This window comes from Gavialis gangeticus, unplaced genomic scaffold (assembly GCF_001723915.1).
Source record: "Gavialis gangeticus isolate Ggan-Ray unplaced genomic scaffold, GavGan_comp1, whole genome shotgun sequence".
Classification (NCBI taxonomy): Eukaryota; Metazoa; Chordata; order Crocodylia; family Gavialidae; genus Gavialis; species Gavialis gangeticus.
In genome coordinates this window covers 16,696,647-16,707,742 of record NW_017729019.1, presented here as the reverse complement: position 1 = coordinate 16,707,742, position 11,096 = coordinate 16,696,647, and the positions used below count along the sequence as shown (strand labels likewise).

General features: G+C 52.0%; 1 protein-coding gene across 2 annotated transcripts in view; it reads left to right on the top strand.

Moving 5' to 3' along the window:
• Positions 1–10,690, top strand: part of CCND3 (cyclin D3) — a 68,888-nt gene extending 58,198 nt beyond the window's left edge. For both annotated transcript variants that reach the window (XM_019514250.1, XM_019514248.1), the window contains exons 3-5: positions 2,920–3,079; positions 3,923–4,059; positions 8,628–10,690. In XM_019514250.1, coding sequence (XP_019369795.1) covers positions 2,920–3,079; positions 3,923–4,059; positions 8,628–8,795 — 465 coding nt within the window. In that variant the 3' untranslated portion in view covers positions 8,796–10,690. The remainder of the gene's footprint in view (positions 1–2,919; positions 3,080–3,922; positions 4,060–8,627) is intronic.
• The last annotated feature ends 406 nt before the right edge of the window (positions 10,691–11,096 follow it).

Below are 11,096 nucleotides of genomic sequence, written 5' to 3'. Positions count from 1 at the left end.
TTTTTTTTTTTTTTTGCATCCTGCCACTATGATCCTTCAGCTTGGCTAGCAGCAAAAACCCTCTTTCCAGATCTAAGCTTAATATTGCCTCTTATACTCTGCATCCCAGGTCATTTTCTTCTTTGATTTTAAAGTCCTATGAATTATCGTCCTTTTTTTTTCTCTTTACTCTTCCTTTTTTCCTCCATGCATTTTGATAAAGAGCATTTAAGGAACACGGACTCTCTCCAACAGTTGGGTAGATGTTATTCTTGCTTGCTGTGGAGATAGAAAGCAGGCTGCTTGGGATGCAAGCCTAGAAAATCCATTCTAGTAAAAAAAAAAAAAAAATCCATTGGCTGGAACAGTACAGGCTCTGGAGTAACATTGCAGCCAGACAGCAGTGACACTGTGCAGCCCTTGTAGTGAGGCACCCGGAGACGGTTGAGCAATGCTGTAGCTTTAAGCAATGCAGAACCCGCATTGTTGTGTAAGGGGAAAGGGTGGGTTCTTTTTATAAAAAAAATCAACTGAGACATATATCCTTTTGAAATTTTAATCTCACTTCTTCAAAACTGCTTATCCTGGTAGAATTGGTTACCCCCCACTTTGCCTTCTCTGCAAGCAGAATCAACCTCATCTCCTGCCACTTAAAAATACTACATCTTCTGGTAATTTGAACCACACCCTGAACTTAATCATCAAAAGTAGGCCTGGCTGGGAGCTCACGGGGTCCTTTTATATGATGAGCCATCCCGGTGCCGTTCCTGCTGATGTTTCACTGTCCGGTGCATAAAATACCTCCAGTGGCAGAGATCCCACAATCTCCCTCGGGGACTCCAAGCCTTTGCTTTCCTGTCCTTCCAGCTGGAATGTGACATTCAGAATTGCAAATAAAATTGGAGTGAACTAGGGGGCAATGCTGTTATGCCTGTTGTACAGAGGAACTGAGGCCCTGGAGATCCAGTGTGCTGATCCTTAAGGGTACTTAAGGGCCTAACTCCCATTGAAATCAATGAACTCTGCAAGTTGAGTGAGCTGCACCCAAAGCAACTTGCCCAAAGTTGCAGAGAAAGCCAGTAGCAGAGCAGGGGATTGAACTGCAGGCTACTGCTCTAGCTCCTGGGCTGTTCTTCCTACTGGTGCAGCTATGAAATGAAATCAGCCAGTTTTAGAAGGAACCTCACCCAGTTGCTGCACATAGGCTCCTGCCACAGACTAATTGTGCTCGTTAGCCAGCTGCTGGCTTGCTTAGTGCTTCCATTTCCCTCTCTGAAACAAGGATACCTAGCTCAAAGGGCTTGTTTGGAGGAGTACCATGCAGGGTCCTGAGGGAGAATGAGCAACTGCAGTTGCAGCTGAAGCCCAGCAACTGGGAGGGAATTGCTGGGGACATTAGCAGGATCAGTCCTGATGTTTATGAAATGCTTGGAGACCAGTGGGCAGAAGAGGCCCTGGAGACACCAGGCATCAGTGTTATAAAGGGTTCCTGTCTTCCATCTGCTTTCTGGGCCTTCCAGGTTTGGAAACAGCCCTTGTAGCTGCCTCCATTCCTCCCAGGGGCACTGAGGCAGGACAGTGCGGAGGGGTGTGAGGAGAGCAGAGATGTTAGTCTGGCCTCTAACAGCAAAAACCTGCATGAACTGTTGCTTTAATGCAACCCAAAGAGAGCAGGAGATGGAAACCTGCATGGCCATTTCAGCATCCTGCGGAAGAGCAGGGCTTTCCCTGAGAACTGCTGGACATCCTTTTCCAAGCTTGGCCTGAAGCCAGTCTGGTCAGCTCTTGTAAGCCAGGCTGGGTCAGGTTGGCTGGACAAGGAAAGGCAGTGGTGTTGTGGGTGGGCTCTGCTTTTCTGGGTGAGTGGATATTGGTCCTGGAGTGAGGGAGGTGCTGCGCTGTTGGAAGTCAGGGCTCTTTGTGCTCATTAAGGTCTCATTGTACTGTTCATTAACAATAGATGGGAAGGGGTGTTAAACTTGGTGGGGTTGGTCAGAATCTAACCTGACCAGAGCATAACTGGGAAAGTTAATTACCTTCTTCCTTAAACAAAGAAAATACCACATAAGGACAGGTGTGGGATGGCTTCTGCTTCCTGGCCTAGCAGAGGCTGCATTTTGCTTGCTCATGAGCTAGTGGCTCCAGGTAGTTTGCGTGGAAAGTGGTTGTGGATGGAAGGCATGGTGGTTAATCTCATGTCTGTCTTACTGTGGCAGGTGCCATTAGCAACCATGGGAAGCTTGGTTGAGTGAGGTATGAGTAATCTGCCTGAGTTGACTAGGAGGGCTGAGTTTCGGTGTCTCATTTTCCATCTCCCTGTTTCGTCCATTGCTATAAGATTTTGGGGCCACACAGAGCCACATCCTATGAAAACTGCTGCAAGCTTCAAGTGTAGAATTCAGCCCCTCTTTTTGCTGCCTAGCCATAACCCAGGAATCCTGTCCAAGCCTCTCTGCCACCCTCCCCTGCCCCTTCAGGAGTCCCTGCAGCAGGAGACCTAGGAGACAGAGCAGCGTGACAATGGGATGCCTACACCCTGACTGTCTTGGTTTGCTGCAGCATCCTGGAGAGGTTGTTGCAGCAGGGTTGTGAACAAGGGAGCTGGCAGGGCTGGTCTGGTGTGAACCAGGGAGCAGATGGATGGCTTCCTCCTTTGATTCTTTACACCAGCCTGCAGCTATGCGGGTATGGATTTGCCAACCGCTGCAGACTGGGGGCAGGAACTTTGCTTTCCTTCTATCAGTTCTGACTCCTGGGGGGCTATGCACCAGTTGACTGGCCATTCCCCCAGCACCATGCTCACATGCCCCTGGATCTTGCTGATATTTTTGGGTGGATGAGTACTTTCTGCCTAGAAGAGCCTCTTCTCTGTATGTAATTTCTCTCTCTCTCTCTCTCTCTCTCTCTCTCTCTCTTTCTCTCTCTGTCTTCCCTGTTCAGGACTGGGAGGTTCTAGTTCTTCAGAAGCTAAAGTGGGACCTAGTGTCAGTGATAGCGAATGACTTCTTGGCTCACATCCTCCATCGGCTCCCACTTCCCAAGGACAAGGTGGAACTGGTGAAGAAACATGCGCAGACCTTCATTGCCTTGTGTGCCACAGGTGAGCAGCAGAGGAACAGAGCCCCTGGGCCTCGTGAGGGCAGCCCAGGCTGGAAGAAAGGCTGATGTTTTCACTGACTGTTTAACCTTGGGCAAATCACATGGGACTTGACTCCCTAGAGGTACTGAGCATCTGTGTCTCTTGAAATGAGAGCCTACATCCCTTACAGTAAGGCCCAGAACTGCCCAGTGACTGTTTCCCCCTCTGCCAGATGGAGCTGGGGACTTTTGAAGGCCTGGGACTTCATGTTTGTGTGATACTTGGTTGGAAAGTGTCATGGGAGGGCAAAGCAGCAGCGAGCCTTTTTTCGCACTGGCTAGAGCCGGGCGTGGGGCAATCGACTCTTCATGGAAGTTACTACTTGTCTCGCAAGCTGTATAGACTTGGACAGCCCCCCAGGCCTCTTGAGTGGAAGGGGTTACACTAAAACACTGCTCCAGAGGGTGCCTCGCACCCCCTGCCCCACTTTGCTCTGAGCCCCACTTCTGCATCTTGGACAGCATGAGTACGGTTCTGAAAGGCTGAGCTGGCAAAATCTGGTGGGGGCTGCTCCCTGCAGCGTTTTCCCCAAGCTAATCCTAAACCGCCCGAGCATTGTGGCTTTCAGGACTTCCCTGAGGAAACTATTCCACAGCCAAACAGATCCTGCTGGGTTTTTTTGGATGGGTGGCTTACATTTTCCTTGGCTTAGCTGTGCTCTGTTCCAGTGAGTCATACCAGCTGCACCACCCTTTGCCTGTCCTGCATTTCAGACCCCCCCTTAGCTTTATGTGGGTGCTGCAGTCCCAAGCAGCTGCGCTCACAAGACTCCTTGTTGTTTCTTTCCCTGCCTTGGATCCCTAGATTACACTTTCACCATGTACCCTCCATCCATGATCGCAACGGGCAGCATTGGAGCAGCCATCCACGGCCTGTCTCTCTTCCCCCATGCTGGAGAGGCGCTCACAGAGCTGCTGGCTAGCATTACCGGCACGGAGTTGGTAAGTGTTCACTCAGGGGTCCCTTGCCAAAGAGATTTTGGAGTCAGGAGACAGAAAGTTCCTGTATGTTTCCTGTGTGTCCTCCGACAGTTCATTTCCTCTGCCTCGGTTTCCTCGGTGGATGTCCCAACAAGGCTTGCTCACTTTTGCAAAGTGTGTAGAGAAAAGGTGTTTTCTACTGCAAACAAGTATATTATCTCTGCATGGGCAAGATCCTGAAGAAATCAGCTGATCAGACCACTCTGTGTCTCCACTGTGGGGTAGGAAGCCAGCTCTGAATCTGGTTAGGGGTCTAGATGTGGAATCCAAGCTGGCAAGCAGCCTGTGGGCTGCAAGGGATCATCACCAAAGGTCTATTACAAGTGCCACATTGGATCACAGTGTAAAACTTGATCAGCAGGTCCCAGGCCTCCCAGCAGAGGGGCAGGAGGTGGGGCATCAGGCATAGGAAGTGTGTATGGGGTCAGGAGAAAAGCCCCTGTCAATCAGGAGGAGCCAAGAAGGGACAGGGAGGATAGCTGTTTGAACAGGCATCTGTCAGGTGCCACGATGGGGCCCCAGTGTCTAGCCCTGAAGTATCAAGTTGTGTCCCTGCGGGCTGTGGGGAGAGGCAGGGGACTGGGTTATTCTCTCCTGCTCAGGCCTTGGGTGTAGATCACTTTTATTCTCCAGTTTCAGGATAAAGGTGTCAATGGTGCCACCCCATGAGTACCCCTTGGAAGAGACGGGGATCAGCTGGAAGGGGTAGAAGGCATGTTCTTTATTGAGTCTGCTGGATGCACACAGATGCTGTGGCCGTCTGCAAATCCCAGACTCACAAACTCAGCCAGTAGTGCCTGGGGTCACCATTTAACATTTCCAGAAGCCTTGGCCTGGACTCAGCAGTCTTGGCAGGGGGTGGACAGTGCTAACCAACCAAGTGCAGTAAGCCTCTGAGCTGCAGCCTCCTGGGACCCAGCTCTACTGTCTGCCCCACCCCTCCTGTGGGTCTGGCTAGTGCTGTGGCTAGCTGGGATCACAGGTGTGGGAATCTGCACTGATAAAAGTAACAAGCAAGGCTATCATGGGATAGAGCATGGAAGCCCCAACTCCTGCCCTGCCTTTTCCTAGGACGCTGGCCCCAGCTGCCCCCCCCCCCACAGCCCCTGCAGCTTGTGACCTGCAGTATGGTGCATGATTGCTGCTTACTGAGGCTGGCCACCCGGTCACCTGAGGGTCCAGATCGCTTTCACAGCAGGGTGGGGAGCATAGAGCCTTTGGAAAACAGGCACAAAGGGAGGCGTCTGTTCATCTGAGCGGACAGGTGTTAATGGGATCAGGTGGACAAGGGTGGAGGGGACCAGGCTCAGCATCTGCTCATCTCGTCCAGTGTCCGGTTGCAGCTGCTCTGAGCACAAGCAGGAAGGGAGCCAGAAGCTGTTGGGCATTCCAGGACTCCGTCGGAGCCAAACAGCAGGGCTCAGAGGGGCTGTGACTTTGGGGAGAGGATGAGGAGCTTGGACTGGGATAGCTCCAGGACCCCCTTCTACACGTACGGGGCCTTGGGAGCCTTCATTCGGCCACAGAGCCTTTGGTCTTTTCATCTGCCCAAGCTCTGAATGCTTGGACTTCCCTGATGGCAGTCGGGGAGCTGAGAGAGGGATCATCGCAGCCTGGCATTGTCACGGAGTCGGGCTGGGGGGTGGTCGGGAGGAGAGAGACACTTTCTTTGCTCAGCAGTTTTTTGTTCAAGTTAAAAAGTCGCTCTGAATTGCCTGCAGCCAGCTGCTCGCAAGCTGCTGCGGTGAATGGGGCAGAGGCTGAATGCTGCCCTGTGAGCAGAGTTAATTGAAGCCAGCGGAGGAGAACAGGTGGGAAGCAGGGAGGATTTCAAAGACATGCAGGGGGGAACACAAAGGGAAGATCAGAGGGCAGCAGAGCTGTCAGGGCTGAAAGCTGTTACCAGGCTGCACCCCCCCTTTGCTGGCCCCTCTCCTGCAACCCTGGGTGCCAAACACAGCCTTTGCCCCCAGTGCCCCTGGTCCCAGCTTCCATCTTTGGACCGATCTGGGCTCCAGGGCTGACATCTTGAGCTGCAGACATTACGATGGACCAGCAGGAGGAGCCCTTTCTGCCACACGGGTAGAGGCATTGCAGAAAGACCCGTGAGCAACTGGGCCCCGTGGTGCTAAATGCTGCACAGCCTCAGACCAAAGGTAGCATTTGCCCCAAGGTGCTCGCAGTCTAACCAGAGGACAGTATCCCCCGAGCTCTCTGAGACACGGTTCCAGCAGCGAAAGCACAGGAGCAACGTTTCATCCTCAGTCTCCTAGGTTTTGACTCTGTCATTGATTCGCTGCTTGAGTCTGGATGACTGCCCCCTCCTGCCTCCACCCAGGCCTTGGTGCCCCCCTCAGTTCACCATTGAGCAGCTGGAGGAGATGCTCGGAGGGCACTCACAGCGCTCTGTTGTGACTCCAGGAGGTCGCAGCATGAACTGTCCCACTTTAATTGAGCCACCTCTGCTGCTAGGGTGGTAGATCCCTGCCTGGGGCTGGTGGCGTCTGACCCAGCAGGGTATGGGGAGGGGATCTGTTCGTCCTGGCTGTAGTGGGACTGCATCCACGATGCAGGTTCTCCAAGGACTCGGGGTGGCCTGCTTCCTCTTCAATGAATGCATGCTCTCAAGTGAGCAACTCCTACCCCTTATTAGGGGTTGGGTGTCCCCGCCCAGCTGCCTCCCTGAGTACAGATCCATCCCCTTAGTTCCTTCCCCATTCCCTTATGATGAAGGCCAGATCTCGTGCATCTTTCTGATGCAGAGGAGCCCCAGAGGCTGAGCTCCGCCCTAGGACAGGCAGGGCAGGGACAGGGCAAGTTCCCCCCAGGCCTTCTCCGCCAGTGTGGAAGGCCCTGGCACTGGGTGGGATGGATGCAGCTGCTCCGTCAGTCACCTGCGGATGAGTCGGTTACGGCTGCAGCAGCTTTCATAAGGTACTGCCTTCAGTCTCAGTTCCTCAGCAGATGGGCTCATCTGGCCACCGCCAACTGGCCCTAAATGTGACCCGGCAGCACCAGGGCTTTGTTCCCCTCCCCACCCCCCGAGACGCAGCTCTTGTGCTGGTCCCCTTCCTCCTCATCCGTGTCACGGAGCCACGATAAGGACCAGAGTGGCTGTTGCTGGGGCCCTTGCAATGCAGCTCTCCTCGCCTCATGGCTGCGGGCAGAGGCCACACTTACTGGAAATGACTTAGGGAAGGGGAGGTGGGCGTTGCTATTTTTGCTTGCCACATCCTCTGTCAGTTTCTAAGAACCAGTTGTGGATTCCTGGTAAGAGATTTGTGTGTGCGACAGACTCTTGTGACCAGAGATGGCCCCAGGGGCGTCCGGCCTGGATCTGGCCAGCGCCCCAACCTGGCCTGTGCAAAATGCCACCTTCCCTCGCCAAAGCGCTCAGGCAGAGCCCCCGAGAGAAGGCAAGCTCTGCCCTTTAGAGATGCAGGAGTGCTGCCGCTGGGGTAGCGTGAGTCACTGCTCTCGAGTGTCAAACTGCAGGAGTTTCCTCATGTGCCTCGGTCTGGCTGCGGGGAGGGGTGCGCTACATGCAGCTCTCGGCTACCTGAAATCCCCTTTGCTTTTGGTGTAGCTGGGCCGGCCGCTTCCCACGCCTGGCTCTGGAGCGAGGCACGCCGGAGGGGTCACGAGATGGTGCAGCATCGGGTTCTCTAGAGCTGTGGGGAAAATTGGCTGACGGTCCCCGAAGGGTCAGCAACGTGCAGGAGGCTTGCAAGGAGCACGCTGCATCGCATGGGTGCCGCGGCCTCTTAGCACAACGCTGCTGTCCCCAGACCCGAACTGGCAGCTGTGGTGTCCCTCAGATAGGGACCGTGCCTGGAGTCTGAAAGGGCTGGGTCTGCTCTGTGTGCCGGGCAGGGAGCTGAGTTAAAAACAGATTTCCTGAGTGATCTTCCCTCACGCAATGCAGGATAGGAACTGAAAGGCCAAGGCCTCTGGGTCTAACTTAAGTCCGCAGCAGGTGCCAGATCCCGTGGCGATTTGTAGCTAAAGCCTCGCAGGCTTTGGGCTCCGACAGAGGAGACCCGTGGGGCAGAGCTTGGGTGCTGCAACTGTTGGAGGGTCCCGGCGATGCAGTGAGTTCCCCTCTACTTCCGCTGCAGAGTGGAAGAGCTGCTCTCATGTATTTAGGGAAGGGGTAGGAGCCACCATCCATATTGTCCACGTCGGTAAATCCTGGGGCAAATTTTGTTTCCTCTCCCAATGGACGAGCCACCATGAGACTGTGGTGCTCACACTCACAAGTTGTCTTTCCAGTGACATCTCCTGCTACCTTTCTGTGGTGGGGTATGTAATGAAACAATGAGCCTGGTAAAGCAGGGAGGTGGGAGGAGATGTCACTGCAGAGCTGCCTCTAAAGATTAAACTCAAAGGAGACTGGGAGGAGGACCTGCCTGTCCCTTAGATGGTCAGAAAGCCTGTCCAGGTTCGGCTCCGAGCCATTAGCAGGGCTCTTCTCATTTTGGAGAGACCGAGTGGAACTGAAACCGCTGATTTTTTTCCTTCTCTCACAGGACTGTCTGAAAGCTTGTCAGGAGCAGATTGAAGCAGCCTTAGCCGAGAGCTTGAAACAGGGCTCCCGATCCCAAGAGTACCCCTCTACCAAGACTTCTGCTTACCCAGCCAGCGAGGATGGCAACGTTACCAGCACGCCTACAGATGTCACAGACATCAACCTGTGATGAAGCCCGCCCTTCCTGAAAGCCACCCAGCCCCATGAGAACTGGACCTTGCTCTGGAAGCTGTGAGACCTTCTGGTTCCTACCGTGCCTGTTAACTCCGTCTATCGGGAACACGCTGAGGATCTGGTCCTCATGCTAGGTGGGTGGCAAAAGTTACCTGCTGTCCATCCATCAGCCAAGCTGCATTAGAGAAGGGTGGGAAGGAGAGGTGTTGGTGACCCCTGAGGAACAGGGAACCAGGTGGGTCTTGGAGGCAGGTTAGCATCATGCAGCAAGTCACTGCCTATATGCTAACTGGCCTCTCCAGGTGGCAGCAAGGGGAATCTTTTCATGGTGCTAGGGTTAAAAGGCGGATCAGGAGAGGGCAAAAAGATCTTAACTACAGTTTTAAAAGTTCCTCAGTTTGAGTTCATCTTAAAACTAGTTGACAACTCTTTGCTGCCTCGGGGAGAACCTCAGCCTTAACCAAGCTCAGCCTTTTTCACGTGCCCATTGCGTGCCTGGTGAGGGATAGCTCTGCTACTATCTCGATTTCCACGACAAAGAACCATTTGTCCAATACAAAGCAGCCCCCAGACCATAGTGCTGCCCATTGGCTTGTTTTGTGGGCAAGATGCTGGGATTAACCATCAGTTAATAAACCACGGGAAGGAAAATAACAGAGGCATGAAAATTCTTATCCTACCTGCTCCGTGCCAGGGTGGTTCTGGCTCTCCTTTGCAGGAGGGTGTAGTGGGGACTGCTTCTGCCATAGACTGAGGAGCAAGCATGTGGCCTAATGTTTCCTGGCTTTGTTTTGTTTTTTTGCTTGCTTTGTGTAAGCGCTCCCTGTCCTTGTGGGCTAACTCTTCAGAGCTGGTCACTAAGGTAAAAAGCCCTTGCAACAGCTAACAAATACTCTTGGCATGAGGTTTGGTGCTGGTGTGAGGAGAGATTGTGGCCATTTCGCTTAAGTTACGTTTGCTTCCTGCTGTTTCACAAACACTGCTTAATTTATTGTTAAATAACTGCGAGGAATGGGGCTGGTGGGGAGGAGGAACTTCTCCGTTGGAGGGTAGGGATACCTTCCAAAATACACGTGACGCTCTGTCACCCCTCTCCATTAACCTACTGCCACAGGTGCCATGCATGGAAGATGGTTAGTTAGCTTAGACATATGACTTATAGATATACACTGAATGTGCTGCTAAAGTCCAAGGCGTGCATTAACTCTTCCAGGGGACTTCGAATGCACCCCGAGAACCCAACAGAGCACAAGAATTGCATTGCCCTTTACACATAAAACCATACATTATATATAAATTCTGCTGAGCACTCTAGGCGAAGATCGAAAAGAGTTTTGTGTTTTATTGTTATTGTTGATGCTCTTGTTTGTTAGTCTTAAAAAGGTATTGAAAAAAATGCTGCTTTTATGACACCCTAGTTTTCCAGGTCAACATGTTATGAAGCCCATAAGATTCCTGTCTGCAAAGGTGGGATGTAGAACATTGCTGCTTATCACGACTTCCAACCCACAGTGCACAGCTCATTTTATGACTGTGTCACCCTCCACTGGGGACAGAGGAACGAGAACACAAATAACTTCCTCCCAGTTGTTGGAAAGAGTCTTGTTTATCAGGTGGAGAAAGCTCAGGCTGCTTTTTACTTTCACTTCCACCTTCCTGATATGCTTAGCCTGATTTGCCAAAAACAGAGCCGTCTACCATTTATTTTTGCTAACTGGAAAAGTTAGGAGGAGCAAGATACCAAAGTTTGAAACCCGTTCAGTACACAGGATAGAATTATATGTTATATATATGAGTCTTAATTTAAAATACAATTGCTTACCGTACAGGAGGCCCATTGCTGTTAAAGAACCAATGACTTTATGATGTTGCAATTAAGTATTTAAAAAATAAAAAAAAGTTGAAGCATCTTAAGTTTTGAGGGTTTTTTTGAAAGCTGATCTTTCTAATGCAAACGTGGCCCTGTAGAAAGAAATCTAAATCCTTGCCTAAGCACTTTCCACAAACAGAACAGCAGCTTTTCTCTCTTCCTTTTCTGATTGCTAACCCAGGGTTAGTCACCCCAGTCATTCAGCCTTAAGCTGTATCCACACTGCAGCCTGCTGCTGCTGTACTTACAGTGACAAGGCTACAGTGGTTAGGGTCCCTGGTGCCAACAGATGGAGTATTTCTGTCCCCAGAATTACACCAGCTCCCCCAAAGAACACAGGTGCCATCAACAGAAGGTGCCTTTTCCAGGCAGAGCTGTGTTGGTACCCAAGCAGGCACAGCTACATCAGGTTTGAGGCGTGATCTT